A 27,675-nucleotide genomic window follows, 5' to 3' on the forward strand; every position below is an offset into this window, starting at 1 on the left:
AACAGACGACCATAAATTTTGGCTTGGATATCTGTAAGAACGGATAATGGACTTCCAAATAATTCCTGTGATCAACCTATTTCAAAACAGCCTGTTCTCACCATCCCAGCCACCTTAAGAAGGGAAGCAGCACAGTGGTGTCCTATTAAGCAAATACAATTCCCTACCTGCCCTCTTCCTGCGGTGAGAGATGATGGGATAATAACACCTAAAGAGAACAAGCCTGAAAAGTGGGCAGCAGCCAAAAGACTCGCCAGCGGAAAAAGATAAATGAACACATTTAAATTAAAAAAAAAAAAAAAGTTAGCTTCAGCCTGAATTTGAAGGAAACAGAGACCATAAGCTCCATAGACTGCCAGGAACACGTTCCCTCAAACACAATTGCAAAGACGAAGTTTTTCTTGCCATTATTCAGTTTTTAAGTTGTTTTGGGGCTTTATTCAGCCTTTCATTTTAGACACAGACTTACAGAAACTACCTTTCTCCCTGGGTTTGGATAAGCAAAGACAATGGGCTGGTTCTCTTTTCATATGTGTTACAATTATTCCGGATTCACGGGGAAAACCATCAAGATTTGTCTCCTTGACTTTATGTTAACAGCAGGTGGAAGAGCACAAAACTGCTTTCTGTGCAAGAGGCCGTCAGGGCCAGGGAGACACACAACGTGCAGGGTGCCCAGCGGCTCCTCGGCTCCCACACCAGAGTCCAGAGGAGGCCACGGAGATGATCCCAGGGCTGGCGAACCTCCCATATGAGGCCAGGCTGAGAGAGTTGGGATTGTTCAGCCTGGAGAAGAGAAGGCTGTGGGGAGACCTTAGAGCAGTTTCCAGTGCTGAAAGGGGCTCCAGAAAAGCTGGGGAGGGACTTTTTACAAGTGCATGGAGTCATAGAACAAGGGACCATGGCTTTAAATTGAAAGGGGAAAGATTTAGATTAGACATTGGGAAGAAATTCTTCACAATGAGGGTGATGAGGCCCTGGCCCAGGTTGCCCAGAGCAGAGGTGGCTGCCCCATCCCTGGAGGGGTTCAGGGCCAGGTTGGATGGGGCTTGGAGCCCCTGATCCAGTGGGAGGTGTCCCTGCTCATTGCAGGGGTGGGACTGGATGGGCTTGGAGGACCCTTCCAACCCAAACTGTTTTATGATTCTATGCGAACAGACCGGGTTCAGCCATGGGAGCCTGCAGCAGGCAGAGGGAGGAGCAGTCTCCACACAAACAGGGACTCCCTAAGGAAACAGCCCTGCCACCAACACCCACTGCCCCCTCTCCCGTAGATGGGGACCCGTAGCTCCCTCAGCCTTGCAGAGAAAGGGAGCCTGGACTTCATGGAATTATTTGGGTTTGCTATTCCTTTGGCAATTTATCTTCTCACCCTTATAAAACTAAAGAATCATGGAATCACAGAATGGTTCGGGTTGGAAGGCACCTCAAACTCATCCAGTCCCACCCCCTGCCATGGGCAGGGACACCTCCCACTGGATCAGGGGCTCCAAGCCCCATCCAACCTAAGATCTCATCTCAATCTCCCCTCTTGCAGCTCAAAACCTTATCCCCCTCCCACCCCCGCCCCAGGAGCTCCTCCCACGCCCCCTAGAGCTGCTGCCCCCGCCCCTCAGCTCTTGGCCCCGCCCCCAGTTCTTGGCCCCGCCCCCGAGCAGCTTCATCCAGTGCTATTTGCCCCCCGGGCTGCTGGCCCCGCCCCTTAATCGCTGGTTCCGGCCCCGCGCGAGCTTTAGGCCCCGCCCCAACGCGCAGATCCCGCCCTTGTAGCCCCGCCCCTTCGCCGCCGGCCACGCCCCCTGCCGCGCGGCTCTTCCGGCCGTGGCTGCTCTCGCTTCCGGTCCTTCCCGGTCCCCGAGGCGGCGGTGGCGGCGTTGGGGTGAGCGAGGCTGCGGTGCGGCGGGGTCTGACCCCGGGCAGCGCCGGGGCTGGTGCCGCCGCCCAGGAGGCGGCTGAGGGCTGAACGGAGACTCCTGTGCGCTGCGGGACGGGGCCTCGGCGCTGCTGGCAGGGAGGCAGCCGAGCGGGGCCTGGCGCGGCGGGCTGAGACCCGGGGGAGGCTCCGGATCCGTTTAAATTCCCTCCTTGATGCTTCTCCTCCCTGCGATACACCCGTCCTGGCTGCCTGGTAGCTCCTTTGTGCTTCGTGGGTGCTGCTTGTTGTACCTGCAGCCTCTGGGGAAGGGCTTGAGGTGCTGGGCAAGGAGAAGCTCGATGAGCCGGTAGCATAAGCTCCCAGCCCAGAAACCAACCGTGTCCTGGGCTGTATCCAAAGCAGAGGGACCAGCAAGGTGAAGGAGGGGGTTCTGCCCCTCTGCTCTGCTCTGGGGAGACCAAACCTGGAGCCCTACATCTAGTTCTGGAGTCCTCAGCACAGGGAGGACATGGAGCTGTTGGAGCGAGTCCAGAAGAGGCCACGAAGATGATCAAAGTCCTGCAACATCTGCCATGTAAAGACAGGTTGAGACAGTTGGGGTTCTGCTTGGAGAAGATAAAACTCAGAGACCTTATTGCAACCTTTCAATGCTTAACAGGGGCCTATAAGATAGATAGGGGAAAACTTTTTAGCAGGGCCCACTGCAATAGGATTAGAGGTAATGGTTTGAAACTGAAAGAGAATTTTAGATTAGACCTTAGGAAGAATTTTTTTATGCTAAAGGTGGTGAGGCACTGGCCCAGGTTGCCCAGAGAAGTGGTGGATGCCCCTTCCGTGGAAACATTCAGGCTCACGTCAGATGGGCTGAGCAGCTTGATCTCATTGAAGATGTCCCTGATCACTGTAGAGGTGTAAGACGGAATGACCTTCATCGTCACTTCCAAACCATTCTGTGGTTCTGTTTTGTTCCCATCTGTGTCTCCCCAGCCTGGGTTCTGCATGGCAGAGCTCATTGGCCCTGTCTGGCCTCTTGCATCGACTCCATCCTCCAGCTCTGTGAGTCACACAACTGAGTCAAGGACAGTGAAAGCCAGCCTTGCTACTTGAAGCATTTACTGCTATAGATGTGACGCTGTATCCCAAAACTTTTCTTTTGATGTGTTTCAACATTAATGGAAGTGTCATTTACTCTGATAAAATGGATAGATAAGAGAATTCAACAGGTGTCAGTTGTGCATAATAGTACAACAGGCAGGAGAGAAAAAGCTCATTATTCTTAATAGAATCACAGAGTGGTTTGGCTTGGTGGGGACCTTAAAGTCCATCCAGTTCCACCCCTGCCATGGGCAGGGACACCTCCCACTGGATCAGGGGCTCCAAGCCCCATCCAACCTGGCCTTGAACCCCTCCAGGGATGGGGCAGCCACCACTGCTCTGGGCAACCTGGGCCAGGGCCTCCCCACTTTCACAAGAAAAACATTTCTTCCTACGATCTCATCTCAATCTCCCCTCTTGCATCCCAAAACCATTCCCCTCATCCTCTCCCTGTACTCCCTGATCCAGAGCCCCTCCCCAGCTTTCCTGGAGCTTTAATGTCAGTTCAAGTCTTCTAATGCTTAGCTATCTGTTTTGCAGGAGTGCTACAGAAAGTTCTCCTTAATTAAACTAAACAAACAAATGGAGTATAATTACTTACAGGAAAGACCTAACTCAAAATTGATTAGACTTATTGCAAGTCCAAAAGTGTTTCCTTATGCTTTGAGAAGCTTATTGCTTTTCTTATGTTTCATTAGTTCAGATAATAATGATATACAACGAAGCAAATTACGTTCTGAACAAATGTTAGTGGCCTCTCCCTGTTTGGATTAACTTTAGCCATGCACCAACCTGATTTTCAGGTCTCCAGCTGCTGCAGTATGACTTACATTCCTAGCAATTCCACAGCTACACATTTCTGTACTATGTGTGATAATTGGTGTGATGCCAGGGAATCGCCTTTCAAATGAAAGGAGCACCTCCTGTAAGAGGCCAGGCTGAGAGAGTTGGGGTTGTTCAGCCTGGAGAAGAGAAGGCTGTGGGGAGACCTTAGAGCAGCTTCCAGTGCTGAAAGGGGCTCCAGGAAAGCTGGGGAGGGGCTCTGGATCAGGAAGGACAGGGATGGGACAAGGAGAGCGGTTTTGAGCTGCAAGAGGGGAGATTGAGATGAGATCTTAGGCAAAAATGTTTTTCTGTGAGGGTGATGAGGCCCTGGCCCAGGTTGCCCAGAGCAGTGGTGGCTGCCCCATCCCTGGAGGGGTTCAAGGCCAGGTTGGATGGGGCTTGGAGCCCCTGGTCCAGTGGGAGGTGTCCCTGCCCATGGCAGGGGTGACACTGTTCCTTCCAACCCAAACTATTCTGTGATTCTATGTATTTTGTGAACTTTGTAGCATCAGGTTTCATCTTTGTCCATTTTTACTGCCATCCTGAAGTGACTTTCCCTGGTAATGAGGACAACTTCATTTCCCTTTTATATTGTAAAACAAAGCTTCAATTGCTTGTATCTACTTCGTTTTTCCATCAAAATCACCAAATTAAGGTGTTTAGTCTGAAATGGAAAGCATGATTTTGGTAGTGATCAGAAAGCGGTTATGGTTTTTAGTAAAATAACTTGTCTGCTTGCCTGTTGCCAGGCACTGGATGACCACACCTAAACCATGTCTGTGCCACGCGGAGCTGTCCATGCAAAATGGATAGTTGGGAAAGTCATAGGAACCAAAATGCAGAAAACCGCCAAAGTGAGAGTGACGAGACTCGTGCTGGATCCGTACCTACTGAAGGTAGAATCTGCTTAATGATTTGTCTTGCCTGGTAATTTTTGTACAGGAAGGGGGAATGTTTTATTGAATCTTTGATTGCTCTTAACCATGCAAACTCCTTAAGGAACTTGCATAAAGATTTGGCCGTGGGGATCGTGGCAAAGGATGGAAAGCGGTGCTGCGAGGGTAATTCCTGTAAAAAGTTTCTGCTAAATGTCTTTCTTTTAAGTGCTTTGTTAATGCACTTCATTTGCTCTGAGTTGAGAAGGTAAGTTTTTGTTGTTTCACACTTAGATTTAATTTTTCTTATTGATTTGGAGTATGCTTCGTTTTGGAAATTTGTTGTTAAATTGGTCACTTTTACAATAAATTTTGTAGCAATTCTTCTCTATGCATAATTGTAAACGTGCTTGGTATTTGAATCTGTACTGTGATGTGCTGCATGAGCTTTGTACTCATTGCATCTTGTCAATGCACTTCAAACACAGAGGTGAAAATTAGTATTTTCTCCATTTTTAGACAGGGAAGCTGTGGTCCACGTAGGTGCAATAATGCCTTTGATGAACAGAAGATTAAGCACAGAATCAGAATTGGATAATGGTCCCTGTGGATCCTGGTTTGGTTTTTTATCCAGTCGAAGAACTTCTCAATTGCCTTCTCAAAAGAAAGATTCTGAATTCCACAATTCCCATGAGAATAAATGTAGAATTTTTATATAAAAGAAAATTAATCGAGCAAGAACTTTCTCAAATGACAAAGTTCAAAACACTGATTTCAGGGCTGATGAACTTTAGACATATTAGAATCACAGAATGTTCTGAGTTGGAAGGGACCCACAAGGACCATTGAGCCCAACTCCTGTCCCTGCACAGGGAAACCTCAACATTCACACCGTGGGGCTGAGAGTGTTGGCCAAACGCTTTTCCAGGCACCGTGACTGCTTCCCTGGGAGCTGTTCCAGGGCTCTGCCACCCTCTGGGGGAAGAACTTTCTCCTCATGTCCAACCTAAACCTTCCCTTGCACAGCTTCCTGCCATACCCTTGGGTCCTGTCATTGGTTGCCAGAGAGAAGAGCTTAGGATGAATAAGAATTAATATCAGTTCTTGCTGCGGGGACCACACGGGAAAATCATTCAGCTTGGAAGAGCCAAGGCAGCTGACTTGGTGAAGCAGTGTTGATGTGGAGCATCCAAACAAGAAGAAAGGCCAACACAGCAGAGATGCCAGTGGGAAGTGGAGATGCTGGGAAAGGGAAACCATGTTAAGTGAACAGCTTGGGTTTTTTACCTGTTTGCACATGAAACATCTTTTTGTACTTGGATTTCTTCCGCATCTCCTTTTCTACAGGCTCAGTGGGTGACACCATCCTGACCAGAGAGATTGTCTGGGAAAACTAATGTTGTGCTTTCTTTAGCAAAACAGCACTGTTGTGCTTCTCTCCATGATCAAACTGAATCTCCTTAAAGAAAATTACATGAAACTCTACTTCTCCTTAGTGAATATAGATTGTTTTGTATTAACTATGTATTTGATTAATTTTGAAATCTAATGCCAAGGTTTACTTTTTTCCTTCTACAGTTCTTTAACAAGAGAAAAACCTATTTTGCCCACGACCCATTGCAGCAGTGTGTGGTTGGAGACATTGTTCTCCTGAAAGCTTTGCCTGAGCGGAGGAGCAAACACGTGAAACACGAACTGGCTGAAATTGTTTTCAAGGTTGGAAAGGTCATAGATCCAATAACAGGAAAGCCCTGTGCAGGAACAAGATTCCTTGAAAATCTGTCAGATTCAGAAAATCTGACAGAGGCGGATACTACCTATCTAAGTGAAAAACTGCAGGAACTTAAGGTCTGTTCAACAGAAAAATAGCGGGGGAGATATTTAAACGGAGGGGTTTTCAGCTCAATTGTGTCAGGAGTGTTTGGGGCCCTGCCATTTTGTTAATTCAATTAAATCTGAGTCCAAATAAGTAGTAAACATAGTAGCTTATATGAACAGATGCTAGAAATTGACTGGCACCTCAAATCTTTTAATGAAAATACAGAGAAAACAGGAGTTTAGTGTTAATGCTTCATTTTGTTGCATGTAGTTCTGCCCCAGGCCTTTACAGTCTCAAATGCTGGCTTCTTGCTTGGAAGGACTCTTCTGTACTCTGAGAAAGACGAGAATATAACTGCATAACGTTTAAGTTTGTTGAACAGGTTGTTATATTGTTTGTTTGTTCTGTATTTCAGGCAGTCTTTTGTGGTTTGTAGGATTACTTAATGCTATTAAATGCTTTTTGAAAGGAAGCATAGAATTTTAAAACCAGCTCTTGTGTGTGTCCTTATTTCCTCTCACGGTTGCTCCTGCCACATCACAATATCTTTTCACTTCCAAAGTCTTTAAGGAAAACACAGCCACTTGTGTTTACAATTGGCAGTAAGGTGAGAATTAAAACTCGGGGTAGCTTAGCGTGGTTGCCTTTAACCTGTCCAAAGGAAGAATTTGGTTCTGGGAGAGATGGATCTCTTTGAGCTGCCAACAGGGAGTAGAATCGTATGAGAATACAAAGCCAAGAAAAGTAGAAGTTAGGATGGTTAGATTTAGTCTCTTTAGAACAGCTAATTCAAACAACACGTTCTGGGAGAGCTACAGGCACTGATTTGTTGCATACATTAAAATGAAACTGGAAGATAGCAGTTAAAGATTAAAGATTGCTATATCCTGCTACAGCTTGGGTTCTTGTATCCTGTCTCCCAGGACATAAGAGCTGCCTCTTGTTGCTGACCTTTCAGATCTAAAGCAGCATCTGCGTCAAACCCAGCGTTTGTGGGGACAGCGTTCCGTATCCCTGTGGAGGGAGGGTGGTGCACTAAAGCTGTGAGAAATCCTTTTTGCAGTGTCTGCCTATGTCACTGGTCTTTACAATGCTAAGTTAAGCGAGGCATATCTGATCAGAGTCCTCTGATGTAGAATATTTAACTTTAAGAAACTGAGCCAGCTTACACTAGTGAGCTGTCAATTGTGTTCTCTTTTATTGTCAGTGGTGTAAATAATTTGCCATTTAACTTTTCACCAGCACAAAAGTAACTTCAGCTGCTGGCAGGCCACTGACAATGTCAGGTTGAACTCAGCAAATTATTTGGGCCAGTAAGAATGAGGCACTTAAATTTTCTTTAGTGCTTCAAACCAGAAAATTCTACTCTGAAGGCCAGTCCCCAAGTCCTGTCCTGCTCATTGGATCAATAAGTTGGGATGCCAAGACACCTCGATTCAAACGCCTCCAGGTAAATCAATAATGTGAACACGGTCTCTGTCTGAGGAAGTGTCTTAAATGTGGATGTAGGTTGTTCTTGTCAACATGTCTATGGATGTGGTTGAGGTTTATGCAAATTACTTTGTAACTGGAGCTGGCTGACGAGGCTCCCATCAAAGCAGAAGGAAACCTGGGCTCTTGACTCCTGCTCAAGTGAATGTAAAACATGAAACTTCATCCCCAGCAGAGATTGAGGGAAACCAGACCCAGGCTAGAACCCAGCCCTGGCTGTAGGAAACACACTTAAGTCATGTCCAAGCAGGCGATAAGGGAATGTGACCCTCAGTACTTGGGATACGTGCTCTAATAACAGGACATACAATGTTTCTTTGAAATATAAAGTTTTCTCTTTGGTTAATGAGTCACATGTACATCTAATTATGGAGGTAAATCATCTTTCCCTGTATTCCCTGTGATTTTTCTTTGAGTAGCTGTGAGAATATCTCATTTTTTCTAAGACTGATTCGTGGCAGAAGGTTGTTGGGTTTTTCAGGCTACAGGCAGGCTCTTGGAGGGCGGCTTGAGAGCTCAACGTGCGTTCAGACCAACTGTGATTACTGAAGGGTAATCTGTCTTCGAAAAATGATGACAATTGTACTTTGAACTGAGCTTTAAAGAGGCACCACAAACATACTTCACTGACGTTTAAGCACGCTGCACGTGCTCGCCACCAACTTCGAGTGCTGGTAGAAGAATCGGAACACGGATATAGAAACCGCATAGTGAAATTGCCGTGAACTTGTAAGTGCTAGGTGGAAAGATGGTCCATGAACCTGTTTCTGGCCTTAATTAGCCTAATTAGAAGTTCATTAATGGTTGGACTAGATGATCCTGTGAGTCTTTTCCAGCCTTGTGATTCGGTGATTCTTAATTTCCAAGTTCTTTTGCTGCACCAAATACTGTTGCGGGTGTCCAGAGTGAAAACATTTCAGCTGTGTAGTGATGAAAGATGTGCTTGGTGAGTAAGGAATAGGATTCAAAACACGCCTGGGCTGCTGCTTAGCATTTTTCACCCCAAATTAGCATTGGGGTCACCCCAAAGCGGGGCTGGGGGTCACCCCTAAGCTGAGATGCAGTAATCCTTAATCGAGGCTAGGGTTCACCCCTAAACCGGGGCTGGGAGGCCCCTCAGACTGGGTCAGGGGCCTCTTTCAACCGGCACGGGGCTTGCCCCCAAAGCAGGGCTGGGGACACCCCCAAAGGCTCCCGGGGTGGGGGGGTCGGGGCAGGGCTGGCGCCGCTCGCGCATGCGCACCACACACCGCACGCCCTTCGGCAGTGGGGCGCCCCTAGCGGCCGGCGGCGGCACTGCAGCGTTGAAACACAGGGGCGCCCCTAGCGGTGCTCCTGCGTCCGTGCACAGTGGCGCCCCTAGCGGCCATATGGCGACGCTGCTGCCTTAGGAACTAGGGCGCCCCTAGCGGCCATAGAGCGGCGCTGCTGCCTTTAAGCACAGGGCGCCCCTAGCGGTCATAGAGCGGCGCTGCTGCCTTAAAGCACAGGGCGCCCCTAGCGGCCATAGAGCGGCGCTGCTGCCTTTAAGCACAGGGCGCCCCTAGCGGCCATAGAGCCGCGCTGCTGCCTTAAAGCACAGAGCGCCCCTAGCGGCCGCTGTCGGCACTGCAGCGCCCGTGCCCGTGGCGCCCCTGGCGGCCGCTGCGGGCGGCGCAGAGGGAGGCGGCCGAGCAAGATGGCGGCGCGCGTGCTGCTGCGGCGGAGCCTGGCGGGCGCTCCCGCCGTGCGGCGCCTCCCGCCCCGCGGCCCGGCCCTCAGGTGAGCGCGCGGCGGGGGCGAGCGGCGGGACGGGGCCGCCGGGGGAGCCTGCGGGAGGGGCTGGAGCCGACCGCCTGCCCCCCCCGCGACCACCCCACCCCCTTCCCTCCCTCCCTCCCCTGACCGAAATGGCGCCGCGCTGCCATTTCACGGAGCCGCAGCGGCCGGAGCTCCGGGGGCGGGGGAGGAGGCGCACGGAGCCGGCCCCGCGCGACCCTCCGGGTTCAGGACTCCGGCCCCCGCGAACGAGGCCAGGCTGAGAGAGTCGGGGTTGTTGAGCCTGGAGAAGAGAAGGCTGCAGGGAGACCTTAGAGCAGCTTCCAGGGCTGAAAGGGGCTCCAGGAAAGCTGGGGAGGGGCTCTGGATCAGGGACGGCAGGGAGAGGATGAGAGTGGTTTTGAGCTGCAAGAGGAGAGATTGAGATGAGATCTTAGGGAGAAATGTTTTGCTGTGAGGGTGGGGAGGCCCTGGCCCAGGCTGCCCCATCCCTGGAGGGGTTCAAGGCCAGGTTGGATGGGGCTTGGAGCCCCTGATGCAGTGGGAGGTGTCCCTGCCCATGGCAGGGGTGGGACTGGATGGGCTTTGAGGTTACTTCCAACCCAAACCATTTTAGGATCCTGTGTCCTCTGGAGCTGGCACAGGGCCACAGCTCCTCTCCACACCCTAGTGCTGCGTTTCACCCCAGCTCGACATCCCTGTGCCCCCTGTCAGGCTGCGTTGCTTCGCACACCAGCATCTTCCTGACTACCCGCACATGAATCCCCAGATGTCTGTGGAGCCGTTAGATGTGAGGATGCATGGATTCGTACTTCCCCTTGGAGCTAGAATCAGTGTGTGCACGCGTACAGGTGTTAGGGCACACGCACAGGCACATCCATCATGGGTTTTGTGTATCCACATCTGTGTGGGGGTTGAGACACACCGTGGGCTGTGCACACAGACACAGCTCCTGGGGCACAGATGTGTGTGTGTCTCGAGTGTAGGAGCAGCCCCACATGCACCCTGGGTGTTGGAGACACACAAGCACCCAAGGTGAGATGAGTCTACACATATTTTTTTCCCCACTTTGAAACTGGAAAGCTGCTGTCTCAAGCTTTAGAATGGGCAGCAGCCCTTTTGCAAGGGCATCACTGCAAGCAGATGTTTAAAACAAGACTGAGGAGAGCTGTGTAGCAGATACATTAGGAGATTTTATGTGCATGTTTTGGGGTGTTTTTTTAGTTTCAAATAAACTTTGACATCTGTTTAGACCACACATCAAAATGGTCAATTATAGTCAAATTAGTTTCTTTTTCTTCCAGGCAGAGATAGGTTTTTACAAAATCTAAATACTTGACCTGGTAGCTGCACCCAGTTTATATTTTGTGCTAAAGCAGAAGCTGAGTGAGATAGAAGTGTTTTCATCATCACTTTTAATCTAAGCAAGTTATTTAGTGTTGTCCTTTTACATTCACAGCCTGGTCTTTGTAGGAAGGAAGCCAAGCTCATAGATAACATGTGGGATAAGAACTTGCTAGCACAGTCAAGCAGTGCTTCGAGAGGTTGCACGAAAACTCTGTTTAATAATTTGTTCCCAGAAAATAAGGAATTGTGAAGGGTGATGGTGATTCCGTATAATGTGTCTGCATTCATTCTATGTGCAGATTGTCATTTGCATTTGGGGTTTGGATCAGTTTGCACCTGACATCTGTTTTACTTGGCGCAGGGTTTATAATAGTGTGGGGCATAGTGGTAAGGAGCTGGTTAACAGTGGATGTCTTGGGTGATGGAGGAGTTTGAAACTGGTTTGTGGTTGGTGCTAGTACTGGTGTCCAAGACAGGAGATGAGTTCCTGGCTCTTCTAGAGCCAGTCTTAGGTGCGAATTATCCACACATCGACTCCAGGCTTCTTGATTTGTGGGTAACATAGGACTTCTCTAAGGACCTGGATTCAAAATAAGGCCCCCAGCATCTTGGATTGTGTGCACTGACTGTCTGCTCTAATAAACATTAGCTCTTGCCATTCCTTATTAAAAGTATATTTAGATGGATAACCGTGATTTGTTAGTCATTGTTCATGAGGCACTTAGAATTGCTGGATAAAAGGTTTCAGATAAATGTAAAGTATGACCCATTTCATTGTATTGCAGATTAAATCTACCTCTGTTTTGAAGTGTGGTTTAACATTCAAACCATAAGACTTTCCTAATAGCAAAGGAATTTGCTTTTTGGTATTATCCCCCTAATTCCAGCTTACTCTTGCTGCTGATAATGCTGCTTCACAAGAAAAGCATCGTGATTATTTGCCTCTTTCATATTCAAAGTTTGTTGCAAACGATAATCCTCTTAGTGTTCTAAATATTAGTTTTCAAACTCCCTTTAATAAAGGGGAGGAAAGGGCAATAGTTTACACGTCTGAGTTGGAAAAATGAGCGCCGCAGGACTGAGGTGGAGTTGTTTCTCCTCGAGCCCCTTTGCTGTGCAGCAAACATCAGTGTTTAAGGGAGCTTTGGAAAGCAGCTTGGATTGATGCAGTGGGGTTTGCCCTCTGTCCTCTGGGACAGCTTGTGTTCGGTGGCACCGCTGCAGCCGCCTGTCCCTCAACCTCCAGCTGGGATTGGAGGTACGGCTGCTCCAGGCGGCCGCGTACCCTCTGTTCCAGCAACAGCCTTATCGGGGAATGCCCTTTAAAATGCTTGTACTCGGAACAGCTGTTCAACACTCAGCACAGGAACGCGTTTGTGCGTTTGCCGGGGGCCAAAGGCGACACCATTTTCAATGAATACGCTGATAAGGCCAATTCCTTCTGTCCATTGAAGGTCACCTCAGTTATTCTGGTTGTTATTGTTTCTCTGAGGTGAAATACTTTTCTTTTCCTCCATCCCGCTTCCACAAGGGTGAGCCAGATCACTACGTTATTGTCAGACATTGGGACTAAAAGGTTGAAAAACACTGCTAATGTGAACTATTTTTGTGTAATACAGACATGAAGATATTTTTCCTAAAGGAAATTTAGATTTTCTTTCCTTATTTTTCTTTTCCTTGAGTAATTGTCGGAAGTGTTTGATCTCGGGAAGACAACTTTATAGCTGAAGACTGATAACAATCTTCTGGATCTCTTAGTCAGTAATTAAGGGTGAAAAGCTGACTTTTCAGGCAAGAAAAGGTTTTCAATTCCAGATGTGCCACATTTTTAGTATTTCAGGGAAATATTAGTATTTCAGCAGAAAACACGTACCACAGAGAGGTGAATTGAAGGAATTGCTTCTTACAAGAAAGAAGAGAAAACGTTTGAGCTTGCAGTCCAGCACCTGTCATGAGAACGGTTAAACATACTGGTTTGCTTGTCCTTTTGCACAGTTTTCGGTGGTCTGGCAGTCAGAAAAAAAAAGAAGAATAACTTTAATGCATCATTTGAACAGAGTACCATGTGTAAAGTTTTATGTACTCTATTTGCAGGAACTGCATAGAGATTAGATAAAAGAGACAGTGAAACCCTTCTGTGTCAAAGAAAGGGGAATTCTGAATGTTGAACAAAGTCTGGATCTGTACCCTGACACAATACAGTTGCCAGAATTTAGAATTTAAATACTTGCAGGCTGTTTGTTTCTTGCCACTCATAATTTTTCCCAAATCAGACTTTCTTTTTTTTTTTCTTTCCAAATATGTGCTATTTAACTTCCCCTTTTTTAGAGCTATATTTAAGCAACATAAGACCATATGGCAGTTATTTTCCATTTATACTGTACATATTTTTCCTTATGCATGCTGTCTTCTTGCTCTTTTTTCACTCTTGACTGCGTGCATCAGGACAGACCCAGCCTTTTTGAGCAAACACACTTGACTAAAAAGAAGACAAACAGACGGCAAAATCAGCCATTCCCTGCCACGTGCAGAAGGAGCAGAAGTGGATTTTGGAGGGTTAACCATTCAGCTCTGGGTCACCTGAAATGATTTGTGAAAGGGTAAATGGGGAAAAACTGCCTTTACCTTGCTAGGAAGTGTTCCTGTGGGAAGTTTTAGCAACAGATCCGTGTGTTGTGGTAGTGTTTGTGTTAAAGTTAATAGAATCATGGAATGGTTTGAGTTGGAAGGGATCTCAAAGCCCATCCAATCCCACCCCTGCCATGGGCAGGGACACCTTCCACTGGATCAGGGGCTCCAAGCACCATCCAACCTGGCCTTGAATCCCTCCAGGGATGGGGCAGCCACCCCTGCTCTGGGCAACCTGGGCCAGGGCCTCCCCACTCTCAGCATGAAGAATTTCTTCCTAATGTCCAATATAAATCTTCCCCCTTCCTATTTAAAGCTGTTACCCCTTGTCCTGTCACTCCATGCCTGTGTAAAAAATGCCCCCCCCAGCTTTCCTGGAGCTCCTTTCAGGACTCGAAGCTGCTCTAATGTCTCCCTGCAGCCTTCTCTTCTCCAGGCTGAACAAACCCAACTCTTTCAGCCCGTCCTTGTACAGGAGGTTCTCCAGCCTTTGGATCATCTCCGTGGCCTCCTCTGGACTCATTCCAACAGCTCCATGTTGTCCCTGTCTTCCCTGTGCTCTGGGCATTCTCAAGACATGCTCAGTGACAGTATATATTGTGCTTGTCAACGTGCAGGGGGCTGGGATCTTCAGCTAGCAGACCTCGTGAAGACAGTTGGTTAAAATCACTATTTGTTCGCAAAGTGGATCCAAGGAAAGATGCTCACTCCAACCTTCTAGCCAAAAGAGAGACCAGCAGTCTGTATAAACTACAGAGTGAGTGGCATTTTTATATTTAACATTACCATTTCTGCATTCTGTTCCTGCATTTCTCATGTAATGTTTTTGTTTCAGTTCACAATGTAAAACCGGAATGTCTAGATGCCTACAACAAGCTTTGGTAAGTGTGCGTATTATGTTTTCATTTTTTTAGACATGTTGATGTGATCACAGGCTGTCCTGAAAATTGGCAGATATAATAATTATTTAGATGGGAAGGGGAATAACTCTGTTCTTACTTTCGGGATAAGATGGTAAATACGATGTTATTCCTGGAGGGAAATGGCAATAGATACTCACTTCACTCACTGCCTTCCCTCTTAGAGGAGTCGTTTTCCTAGGCTGTATTTTGGGGAGATAGCTTTTGTGAAAGCGTAGGTGATATTTGTTGGAGCAGCTCTCCCCCTTCTCTTAGTTGTCCTACGATCGCTGGTCCTGGTGTGCTCGCATGGCCCATCCCAGCTGCTGTGTAGGATTTTGCTGAGAGTGGTTATTGTCTGCATTCAGGAAGGAGAGGGAGATAACCGGTAGGTAAAGTATAAGTTTGAGGAGATTTTAAAAACCGTGGGTTTTTTCTCTAATCTTTGTCTTTCTTCTACAAAGTAATGTGATCTGCTCTTAAAGAGCTGTGCAGATTCTTTGCACAGCTGGGATCTTTGCTGTGGGGCAATCTCTTCCAAAGGCAGCTGTACTGATAGGGATATTTCAGAAAGTTACAGCTTTATAAGAGGAAGCAGCAGAAACATTTTAATTTTACTAAATCAGGGATGAAGCTGCAAAAATATTAGTCCTATCCTGCCTCCTCTGGAGCCAGAACAACTACCTTTTCAAGAACAGAATGTTTAAATTTGGGAATGTAATGAGCCTCACATATTTAGAAACAGCAGAGCTTTCTCACTGGCAGTGGTTATCATGTCAGTTAAATTAAACATCCTTAGTCCTGCTGCACCCGATTCTGTACGTGGGGTGTGTTGGTGAGAACACCAGCTGGGCTGGAGGGTTGGGAAGTACCCAATGCCCACTTTGTTCCTTGACACAGTTAATCGTTTGCTGACAGCCATGAGTAGGTCATGTAACTCCTTCCTGTGTTCAGCTGTGAAATGGGACTGGATAACCCTAAACTGTTCTGCTTGCTGTACATAGCAGTCCACTAGAATAACATTCAGTCATAAGGTATTTCTGACTTTCTGTTTAAAGAAATACGTACACAGAGAAGCACAATTGGCGTTCAACCAGCTTCTGTTTAAAAGCATAATATAAACATGTCCAGTTATACAAGACACTGATTCTCTCTGTTCTCTCACAAGCTACCTAAACGTTGAAGTGAAAACAGGCTTTTGTTTTCAGGGAAAGAGGCAAAGACAGAAACTGCTGACAGCAATCAGGTGAAGTGTGTGTGGTTGGATTTATTTCCTTCCAAACCAAAGCAAGTTTGAGTATTCTAGGAAAGGAGAAAACTTAAGAGTGGAGTAATAAAATAAACAAAGCCTCTCTGAACTCCCCTCTTTCCTCTCCCTAAATTCAAGATGAATGAGTTAATTCCTTATTCTGTATCAAATCAGAATGGGGATTAGTCCTCATATATTAATAAAGAAATAATGTAATAAAGACAATTCTGAGAGTCCTTCATGAGTCACTGTGGTTGACCCCTGCGGAAGAATTAGAAAAATTATTTTTAAACAGGAAAAAGCAGGTGTTGATTAGCTGTTGTGTGGGTGTTTTTATCTGTCATTTGCAACAAAATGTATTTAGGGTTTTTGTAATAATTTCACATTTCTGGTTAAAGGTGCCTTTCTAGGATCTCATTATGCTTTGCAAAAACAGACTGATGGTGAAACAACCTTGAAAGCATCCTTGGGGAGTCATTCTATCTTATTGTTTATATGATATAGTGAGAAATCTTGAGGTACAGATTGTTAACGAGTTTTGCCTGAGGTTGTCTAGAAAGCCAGTGGCAGAACCAAGAGGAAAAGTCATATCGAATGACTCTTAGCCCAAGAGCAGCCTATTTCCTATTATCTGATCCTGTGCAAAGACTCATTGCCTGTGAGCCAAACTCTGTGAGAGGAGCAATTATTCAGAGGAAAATACTAAAAGGCAAAGTTCAACTGGACTAATTGACTTATTCATCAAAGCACAGTGCTGTCTTAACCCAGTCAGCGGTCGGTAAAATGTAATTTCTTAATGTGGGCCACCTCTAAAATTTGGGAGAAAACAGAAATACTGGAAATCAACATAAATTTTGTGTTGGAGGTATTTTTAAGGCAGTTTCACCATATGCTTTAACAGGTAAGTTGCCTCAAACTAAGAGCATTTTCTGAAACGGTAGAAAGCAATAAGGCTGCGTACTACCAGTCATCACTTGATCTGTCAAAATACTTTGATTTATTCATTCAGCTCAACAGAGTTAATAGCATTGTAACTGGTACAGAAGACTGTCCTTTCCTATTTTTGTGTGTTCTGTCTCCCTTGATAAAGAAAAACTATTCCTAATGCAAATCACCCATGCAGTTGGGTTGCATTTTCTGTTAAGTGAGACATCCTGATATTTATTTTCCTGATATGCTGGATAACCCTTTAGGTGATAGACATAATTTATTGCATCAATAAATTCTACAGTGTTATTTATCATGCGGTCTAAGAAATGGTAACGCTTGCCTTAACTTTATGTAGTGTTGTAGCGGTCTTTTCCCTCGTATAGCAGAGTTTTGTATTTCAGCTTTCTCTTCTGAAAAGTAGAGCTTGTGAATTTTCATACCATAATGATAAAAGTGTGGTGATTTGTTATACATATCAACTGTAGCCTCCCTGAGGAAATACAACACAGTGTCTGTATTCCTTGTTTTCAAGTCAAGAGGTGCTGCCAAAGATTCATGAAGAAAAACACTACCCATGTGCACTGGTGGGGACTTGGAACACGTGGTACGGAGAGCAAGATCAGGCTGGTAGGAGATAGAAGTACAACAGAATGTAAAACCATACAAGTGAACCGTGTGCTTGGCAGGTTTCTTCTCTTTAAATCATCTCTGTTGACAGTAAACCTTTAGCCATGTATACAGCGAGGGTGTGTGTGCATCAACTGTCAGTAATATTAACATTTACAGTGCTTGCCTTTTGTCTTGTTGAGTTTGACAGTAAAGCATTAACTCCTAAAATGTGTCCTATTGTTAATGCACTTTCATGTTTTCCAGGTGGTAGATTCACAGTTTGGGGAAACGCTTGTAAAATGTGGTCCTGTAATATTTTGCGGGCATGGATCGTGTTCCTGAATATTGAGGCCAAAGGCAAAGTCTTACAGAGTTGATCTGGCATGGGCTAGTATAAAAGCTTTATGCACACTCTCATAGTGTGATTGCTGTGTGATAATGCAATATAAATCATTCACGCCATCTGAAAAAACAATTGCATTGTAAACTCACAATAAGCCAAGCCGTTACTGGAGGAAAGTAAACATATTTCTGTTCATGTTTGTATAAGGATAAACTGTGCAGATTGAAAACATATTGGAACTAGAAATGCCTGAAGAGCTGCTACAGAGGTAACTACAAAAAAATCTGGCGTAGAGAGAAAACCTGACAAATTCCCTTGGCTCTGGGAGATTGCAGGAATGGGAAGCCAAGGATACAGAGCGGTGTGCTGATCTTATTATGTAGCTCCCTTGTCAGAGCTGTGCTACTATCAATGGCATTGCTTTGTTTTGGAATAATATACTTGTACACATTAATTTTTCCTGCATTCACAGCATGTTGCAACACTGACACTGAAAAATGAGGAGAAATAGGAGTAGATAAAACAAACAATGTCTGAGAAACCATTCTAGAAGTTGAAGGGGAATTGGGTGTGAAGGCAATCGAAATGAGAATATTTTAACCAAGTCTCATTCCTTGCTTTTGTAACGTATTAAGACGTCCAGTGTGAGTAATTGCATCTATAGCCTCAAAAGTGTTAGTGTGACAGTTGTAGCAGTGTCAGAGAGCAGATAGCGGGGGTCTGACCTGGTCAGTGCTGTGCCTAGGCTGTGTTAATATTAGGTAAATAAATCAGATCAATATTGGGCAGATAAATCAGACCTGCCCTGGGGACAAGTGAGCAGCAACAGGTGTGCTGGCGAATCTGCCGCCATAGGGAGGTGCCTTCCCTTAGTCTGGAATTCACCCTCCTGGAAAAGGCACAGGGTTGCTTTAGAGGAGAGAAAATAACTTCTGTGGCTCTTTGAAGTGAAATATTGTTGCCTTGCTATATTAAATGCATTTAAATAAATCTTGTTATGATTTATTAGAGAGATTTATCATCATTATCATGATTTATCAAAGATAGAATGTTTTGGAAAAAACCTCAGAATGCAGATACCTGTTCTGAATTGTTTTGATGGGGAAAATCCTAGCCAATGTAACAATTCTAGCATGTTCAGGTATCTTCTGCTTTTTTTTAATGTAATGTTTAGTTCAGAAATAATATTTGCATTATTTTTCATGTCCTACAAAAAGTGTGTTGTTCTCTGTGCTCGAGTAATTTACTGAACTAAAAAGTCTGCCCCTCTGTTGCTCTAAGGTGAAATCGGTATAAACCAATAATATGCTTTTGGAATTAAGTCATTTTCTTAAATTGAATATCAGTTTCAACTACAGTCGTGTAAAGTCATCACGCCGTACTAGCATGGCAACAAAAACTCCTTCCAGAAATCTCCTTGTTATCCTTAGGGTTAAAAATTTTCTGAGAGAACCATTTTCAAAAAGCAGATGATTCCATTATTCTTAAAATGTTGAAACGTGTAGTGCTTTGTTAAATCAAAACCTATTTTAAATCTGTTACCTGATTTCTGGTTTTGTATAATTCTATAGTATGAAGAGCATTTTATTCTGTGCTGTTCCATGAGACTTAACACCAGGCTGTGACAGCCCTGAAAAGGCTTCTTTTTTTTTCTGTTGCAGTTCATCTATGGAGATATGAGGGAGGCTACCCAGCTCTCAATGAGGTCATGAGTAAACTTCGTCAAAATAAGGTAAAATGCATTGATTTTGTTAGAATTGGTTATTTTACTCAGGACAAAGAATAGTCAGAGCAAAAAACTGCACATTAGGATACCCACTTGTCCTGGAATAGCTCAGCTCTTCCTGTACAGGCTTAGAAACCTCCTTGGAAAATGATTTATTCTCATATTCAGAAATAGTAATACCTGAATACTTTATGAAACACTTAGATGTAGTGCTGTGTGAACATGCCAGTTGAAATTTTCAAATATGCTGGGGAATTTAGATCCCTTTACAATTTTAAAGGCTTGCAATGTCCCAGTATCCAAAGATAGCATTAAAAACAAAAATCTGAGCTTCTGTATGGTACGCAGCTTTTTGTTGTTGAAATGTAAGACAAAGTTTGACCGGGATCCCATCGGCTTTTAGGAATTCACAGAGTTTCGCAAAGAAAGAGGCAACATGCTTCTCTCACGCAAGAACCAGTTATTGTTGGAGTTCAGCTTCTGGAATGAACCTGTTCCCAGAGAGGGGCCGAATATTTATGAACTGAGATCCTACCAGCTTCGAGTAAGTTTAGATTTTCCTTTGTGTTTTGTAAGCACTGCATTGTGGTAAAACTTTCAAAGGCTATTTGTGCAATGTAGACAGAAAACAGACCTCATCTGAAAAATCTGTTTCTTATCAAAGCTGTTGTCTGAGTCATCGTGGCTCTCAAAGTGTGGGGTCCAGCGTGAAGGCAGCCTCTGACAAGATATAGAATCATAAAATCACCAGGTTGGAAGAGACCCACTGGATCATCGAGTCCAACCATTCCCATCAATCACTAAACCATGCCCCTTAGCACCTCGTCCACCTGTGCCTTAAATACCCGGGAAGGTATCTCAACCTCGTCCCTGGGCAGCCTGTTCCAGTGCCCAATGACCCTTTCTGTGAAAAATTTTTTCCTAATGTCCAGCCTAAATCTCCCCTGGTGGAGCTTGAGGCCATTCCCTCTCGTCCTGTCCCCTGTCACTTGGGAGATGAGGCCATCACCCTCCTCTCCACAACCTCCTTTCAGGTAGTTATAGAGAGCAATGAGGTCTCCCCTCAGCCTCCTCTTCTCCAGGCTAAACACCACCAGCTCTCTCAGCTGTTCCTCATAAGGCCTGTTCTCCAGCCCCTTCCCCAGCTTTGTTGCTCTTCTCTGGACTCGCTCCAGAGCCTCAACATCCTCCTTGTGCTGAGGGGCCAGAACTGAGCTCAGGATTTGAGGAGCGGTTTCCCCAGTGCCGAGTACAGAGGGAGAAGAACCTCCCTGGACCTGCTGGTCACACCGTTTCTGATCCAAGCCAAGATGCCATTGGCCTTCTTGGTCACCTGAGCCACTGCTGGCTCATGGTCAGTCGCTGTCAACCAACACCCCCAGGTCCCTCTCCTCCAGGCAGCTTTCCAGCCAGACTTCTCCTAGTCTGTAGCTGCTCAGGGTTGTTGTGCCCCAAGAGCAGGACTCGCCATTTGGACTTGTTAAACCTCATCCCATTGGTCTCAGCCCAGCGGTCCAGCCTGTTCAGATCCCTTTGGAGCCTCCCGACCCTCTGGCAGATACACGCTGCCACCCAACTTAGTGTCATCTGCAAACTTGCTAAGGGTGCACTCGATGCCTTCATCCAGGTCATTGATAAAGACATTGAACAGGGCTAGACCCAGCACTGAGCCCTGCGGACACCACTTGTCACTGGCCTCCAGCTGGAGTTAACTCCATTTCCCACCACTCTCTGGGCCCTCCAGCCAACCAGTTTTCCAGCCAGGAGAGTGTGCGCCTGTCCAGGCCAGAGGTGACAGTTTCTCAAGCAGAATGCTGTGAGAAACTGTGTCAAGGCTTTACTGAAGTCCAGGAAGATACATCCACAGCCTTTCCCTCATCCAGCAGCCGAGTCACTTTGTCATAGAAGGCGATCAGGTTAGTTTGGAAAGACTAATATCTACAGGGCTGCAAACCCTGTGCTTGCGACTTGCAACTTCAGGCAAGTGTCTGAGAAGTAATACAGTGAGTAAACAGTAATTACAGATAATTTCATATTCTGGTTGCTTGAAGGAAATGTTTTTGTTAATAAACAGTGTTTTCCATACATAAATGTTAAGAAAACTGTCCAAATAGTCTCAGCTTTCTTTAAAGAACAGTTTTTAACAGTCTGGTTTGTTTTTGCAGCCCGGAACAATGATTGAGTGGGGAAATTACTGGTAAGTGTTGCTTTAGCACTCGTGTTCTCCTATTTGAGAGATGTTTATTTAAAAACCATGAAGTGGAGGTGGCCAAATGCTACCAAAGCACTTCAGTCACACAGTTAATGGCTTGCTCCTGTACCTATGCAACTTGTACATATAGCTCAACCCTTAATTTATCCTTTGAGGAAGGAAAGAGGAATTCTGTGTGCAAACAACATTGTGGGCTCCGTGGTTTGGCTTTCCTTCACAAAACCCTTCTAATGTTGTAGAAACCATTTATTTTCAGCAGCAGGCACTGCTCGCTGAAGGGTGCTGGTGGACTTGGGACTGTGTTGATTTTCCACAACTTTCATTCCACCACTAGAAGCTGACTGACTTGTAGTTTAAATGGCAAAAGTCGTGGCTCTTTTAATCTTTAAAAGTCAAACTGCTTCTTGAAAACCTGTTAAGCGGCACTGTTGTATTTTAATTTATATGAGAAGGTCTTCTCTTGAGCATAGGCTTCTGGTTTTGTCTTATTTAAAACCAGCATTTCTTTCCATTTACATTCACTAAGTCCTTGCACATCTCATGGTTGATAGTTAAATGATTTGGAGGATTATCAATAATTTTTACAAAGGTGAGGACTAGGATTTTTAGAGTCGTCATTGTCATTATTTGTTTAATTACAGTCATTTGAAAGCAAGTAAATTAGGATTTTTATAAAATAGGCGTATCTCCAGTCTGTTTGGGAAGATGCAACAGTTTATAGTTGAGAAATACCAATTTTTTTTATACAACAAATCCTGGAGCGTTGCACAGGACATCAAAGGTCCATGTGGATAAAAGCTGTATCCCACCACTGCGACATCAGTGGGGAGTGAGGGTGGCAAAGATGATGTGATTGAAACTCCAAGATGTGGTTTTAGAAGAACCTGCTATAAAAATATTGTGCCACTTCACACTGTTCCAGCGATTATCGTTACACTGAATCTCATGTTGAGGAGCGAAGGATGCACAGTCTTGTGAAACTGTTGCCCCTAGTAGATACATAGGTACATTTTAATTACTCAGTGCTGAAAATCAGTGTAACATGTATTTTTTTCTTATTTTTAATTGCTGAAGTGGACTGCAAATGCTGTTTAATATTTCGGCTTCCTTTCAACTCTGCTTTCCTTTCAGTTATCAGTTATTCCCTACCCAGATGTGCTGTATTTAATGGCTGTTCTGCTTTTCTGTAGGGCTCGTGCAATCCGTTTTCGACAGGATAATAACGAAGCAGTTGGAGGATTTTTCTCACAGATCGGACAGCTCTATATGGTTCATCATCTGTGGGGTAAATATGTGCTCTCTCTTTTTTTAACTCCCTAAATTAGCTCCTGCCAGACTGTTGTCTTTGCCCAGAAGACAAGGTTTTTACAAAAGGCAAAGGAATGTCTTTAAAGGGTTTTGTTGTTGTTGTTTTACATCAACAGTGTTGATTTTCTTAGTTGTTGTGTAGGTAGCTTTATTCTTCAGATAAGCGAGCAGAAATGAGCATTTCATGTTTTGTTCTGTTTCCATCAACAGTTTCTCATGGCCCTTTCTTATTAGAGACTTCTTGCTTGTTTTTAATAGCATAAGCATGACAAACCACGTCCTGCAATCTCTTTTCTCCATCCCCATTCACGCTGAAGTCAGGTTTTTACAGTTTAGTTTCAAGCATCACACACACCACACCTAAAAAAGGAAAGTCAAGCATTTATTGACATTGCTACATCACGATGTTTGGGCTTTTTCTGTGTGTTAGTCTCTATAAATGCTTAGGATTGTTCCAACTGGAAGAAACTCGTATGTTAGATAATATGCAGTATTATCTTCATATCTCAACAACTCAGAATATTACATTCCAGCATTAGAAATCTGACATTGCTCATGCGGAACCATACTCTGTTCCATTGTCTGTCTTACCTGTGTCTAAGACAGTCTCTCTCTTCCTCAGTTCCTTCTGCTTGCGTTGCTTCGGGAGCTTTTTCTTTTTGTGGAGAAGAACTTCTGACTTTTTTTCCTTCCCAGGGGTTGCAGCCTCTTAATTGCTCACTCGAATACTTCTAAGAGAGCTATTCATGTGTAGAAGGACATGGAGTTACCTCTAAGCTTTTTTGCTGCTTGTTTTCCCTCACCAGCTTACAAAGATCTCCAAACCAGAGAAGATATAAGGAACGCTGCGTGGCATAAACCTGGCTGGGATGAACTAGTCTACTACACAGGTAACCTATTAACTTAGTTGGAATGCTGGAGGCAGGCTTTAGGGCATGCCATCACTTTTGTTCTCCGATACATTGTGGTCTCTGTGTCTGAGTGTGAAGTTTTCTGCTGTAAGGAAAAGGAGGGACCTCCACTAAGCTCTAAAGTGAATTTTGCAATTGATCTTACAATCTTGGTCCCAGGTTTCCCAACTGCTAAAAAATTCCTACATTAATAGTAATGTTTTATACAAGCGTCTCTCCTCTAGAAGAACAGATTGGTGTAAATGCTTCTGTTTGTGTCCAGACATTTAGGGAGCCAATAGTGACATTTGTCTTTATATTAAATAATTAACCTCTAATATTTCATGAAACGTGGGAGCCTTGTTAAATGCACTCCTTTGAAAAGGGAATTTGGAACTAGAAGCTTTGAGGTCAAAGATAGTTTTCATAACAAAACACACTAAAGCACGTCAGGCATGTCAGATTTTGATTCTATAGGGAACATTTCAAAGGAAGTACAGCAGAAAAATGTAAGGCAACTTTCATTATGGTGAAAAGGAGTAGAAATATTTGTCTACAAAGGAGCAGACAGGTTATATTAAAAAAAACACTTGTTCTCAAAACTGCTCTGCTTCAGTTACAGAATTTCGGTGGTTACTGATGACTTGGCATGTATAATATATAACAATAATGTCTGTTCAGACAGTGAGTGCAGAACTGCTAATGATCTCCGTTAATGAAATTAAACCCTGTTTCCATTTCTTTCAGTGCCCCTTATTCAGGAAATGGAGTCCAGAATCATGATCCCATTGAAGATTTCTCCGCTTCAGTAAAGTCACTGATTTACTTGTGCCTATGTAGATAAAGTGACAAGTATTTGTCTTAAATTAATTTATGGTATACATTGTATATCATAGTCTGAAATATGAAAGTACTGTATTGAGCTTATAAAAGAGACCTCTTTTCTTCAGAATATAATGACCTTTTCGCTCTTAGGATTGTACCAGGAAAAAAAAAGACATACAGGACTGTAATTAAACGGTTGGTTGAGAACAAGTAGAAAGATATATACAAGTTCCTCTGTGAGACAGCTCCTCAGGTTCAGCGTGGCACACAATATTTCATATCTCCTGCTCCACAGACAGTGCCCGACGCTGGGAAACAGCAGCAGAGTGGAGCACGTGGGTGCCGTGGCCTTTGTGTGGCACTGTAGTGACTGCCAATTTTAAAACCAAATGTGGGAGTTCTGAAATGAGCAGCTTCAAAGGCCTCGGGTGGCTCTGAAACGCAACCCGGCTGTTGTAGAGGCCTGAAATCAGTAAGCGGCTCCGAAGTGACAAACAGGCAGTCATTAATTGAGGGCAATACTGTTTGTCAGGCGATGGCTTCTGGACAGAGTAGCCTGTTCCCTTTTGGCAAGGACCAAAGCCTGTTACCACTCATCGCACACATGTGTAGATATCTACACCTGGAATTAATTCTGTGAAATGATTTACTGCCTTTAATTGAAGTCAGACCTGCGGTTTTCAGAGAGATGCTGACACAACACGGTTGTCTGAACATCCTGCAGGGAATCTAATTCAGTTAAATACGTTTATCTTTACAAATAATGTCTAGGAAAAGGGGTTTAATTTCATAAGCCATCATGACTTCAGACATATGCTTGGTCGAGTGTTTCCCTAACTGTACAGTAGGTACTTGCGAATTGATGTGTGAAACTGCCGCATGTTGAGTCGATAGGATTGGCCGTTTGTCCAGTTCTACTTCGGTTTCACTTTTAGTCTAGACTATATCAACACTTTTGGTGTCTGCAATGATGTGAACATCCTGTAAGTGAAAATACTCTTCGCTCTTTCAAGTGGCTACAAGAATCAGTGTAACATATCGAATGTACAAATCAGCTACAGAATGTCCAGTTTGTACATTTCAACCAGTTTTCAGGAAGAACACGTATCGGTCAATAAAATCCTTTTAATTTTCACATTTTGTGGCACTTTATATGTATCGCGGCACCTTTGGTTTCTCTCATTTTGCAGTGTTTATTATGGGGGATTGGAGTAATTACCTGGAATATTTCAGCTTGTTTAGCCAACACCACCTTGCCGCGTCAGGGACAGCATTTCCCAGTACTCTGCCTTTCTCCAAAGTGAATTTACAATATCCCTTTTACATCCCATGTTGCTCAGTGTTGTTGAGACCATGAATGCTGTGTTGATAAACACAAAATATTTTTCCTTTTGATTTTCTTCACAAATTATGCTTAATATTTCAGATCTTACTTCGTAGAACCATAGAATCACTTGATTAGAAAAGACCTTTGAGACTATTGAGTCCAACCGTACTTGTCCACCGCTAAACCAGATCCCTGAGCATCTCATCTGCCCATTTAAACCTCTCCAGGGATGAAGACTCCACCACTGCCCTGGGCAGCCTCTGCCAGTGCCTGCAAACCCTTTCAACCATTTCTTCTTTTCTTGCCCCGTGAGATACACTGCAGTCTTGCCTTTGCTTGAATTTCATCTTGAGCAAAGGCAATATTTGATCTAATTCTTGTCTGACTTCATGTTTTCTTCCTGTTGTCAACTAGTTACGGGCTTTCACTGAGTAAGGATCTGTACGCTTATCAGCTTTGGGTTCCCCCATCATCCCAGCTCTTCCTTCGTGAGAATCAGTCACAAGCAGCACTATTGTTTTGGGCTCATTTCTCAGACAAATCTACTGTTTAGCTGCAAAAGGGAGAAAAGGATGACAATATCAGCTTCCAGTCCTTGATATTTCTCCTGTTATCCTCCCATATTTTGTGTTCTGAGTAAATCGTTGTGGCAATTTCCCTCTCATAACCAGGACTCGCGATCAGAGACAGAGGTGACAAACATTTTCAGAGTGACGAGGTTCTGTGGGCTCTGATGCGATCTGTGTTTCTTACTTTCAGACAGGAGCACTACGGATTAAATTTAGCTCTTTTTACTTAAAGACCTTGAAGTTTTGTGTGAATAAGTAATCTAAGGAATAACTAGATGTTCTGGCAGGTGATGTTACACAGCACAAGTCTCCTCAACCTTTACCCACTACTGAGATCCGAATTCCTATTACCACTGCTGGAATGCATTATGGATGTGCCTCCTGTTGTTCCGAGCTCCAAACTTGGACTCTGCTGTCATCACAGAGAGATGAGCTTCAGTTACTTTAGTTACAGGTAACTGTAAACTCACCAACCGCAAAACAGGAGGCAGTTAAGTCAAGCCCATTTTTTGTTGCTTCCCTCTTCCTGAACCCTTTCCAAAGTTGGTTTTCCCCTGTTGTGAACAAGATTGTGATTTTTCCCTCTTACTTTAACAGCCAAGTCCGACGCCTTCCTCTGCCTGGCAATACCTGAGCATTTCTTAGAGCAGAATTTGTACAGCTCAGAACTGACGTCACTTCCCGGCGGTTGTAATGTGGGGAACAATGGCTGGAAGGGTTTTCCCGGTAACAAGTGACAGGGCAAGAGGGAATGGCCTCAAGTTGCACCAGGGGAGGTTTAGATTGGATAGCAGGAAAAATGTCTTTACTGAAAGGGTTCTCAGGAAGTTTCCCCAGGGCGGTGGGGGAGTCCCCATCCCTGGAGGGGTTCAGAAAGCATGTGGCCATTGCATTTCAGGACATGGTTTCACAGTCATAGTGGGCTGATGGTTGGACTGGATGGGCTGAGAGGGCCTTTCCAACCTTAATGATTCCATGATTATAATAACATAAAAATAAAGGGGTTTATATGAAGCGACGTGCCTCCCCGTGCCCTGGGTCAGGAAACCCTGAAGACCAGAGACCACTTGCCTG

The 27,675-nt window shown here is 44.8% G+C and overlaps 1 protein-coding gene across 1 annotated transcript; it reads left to right on the plus strand.

The window, feature by feature from the left end:
- Window positions 1–9,634: 9,634 nt before the first annotated feature.
- On the plus strand, window positions 9,635–25,840 carry NIPSNAP2 (nipsnap homolog 2). The gene is made up of 10 exons (XM_069874302.1): window positions 9,635–9,742; window positions 14,332–14,471; window positions 14,550–14,595; window positions 17,325–17,419; window positions 19,406–19,476; window positions 19,874–20,014; window positions 21,636–21,667; window positions 22,873–22,967; window positions 23,797–23,880; window positions 24,628–25,840. Exons 1-10 carry the CDS (start codon window positions 9,660–9,662, stop codon window positions 24,690–24,692), a joined length of 852 nt encoding a protein of 283 aa, XP_069730403.1. The 5' UTR covers window positions 9,635–9,659; the 3' UTR covers window positions 24,693–25,840.
- The last annotated feature ends 1,835 nt before the right edge of the window (window positions 25,841–27,675 follow it).

The sequence above is a fragment of the Phaenicophaeus curvirostris genome, chromosome 21, assembly GCF_032191515.1.
Source record: "Phaenicophaeus curvirostris isolate KB17595 chromosome 21, BPBGC_Pcur_1.0, whole genome shotgun sequence".
NCBI lineage: Eukaryota > Metazoa > Chordata > Aves > Cuculiformes > Cuculidae > Phaenicophaeus > Phaenicophaeus curvirostris.

Bases quoted from the DNA above. Each gene is read 5' to 3' on its own strand.
- NIPSNAP2 (XM_069874302.1), top strand. From the start codon at position 9,660: ATGGCGGCGCGCGTGCTGCTGCGGCGGAGCCTGGCGGGCGCTCCCGCC. The intron at 9,743-14,331 runs GTGAGCGCGCGG...GTCAACGTGCAG, and splicing joins CCCCGCGGCCCGGCCCTCAG to GGGGCTGGGATCTTCAGCTA. The intron at 17,420-19,405 runs GTAGGAGATAGA...TTTCTGTTGCAG, and splicing joins CGGAGAGCAAGATCAGGCTG to TTCATCTATGGAGATATGAG.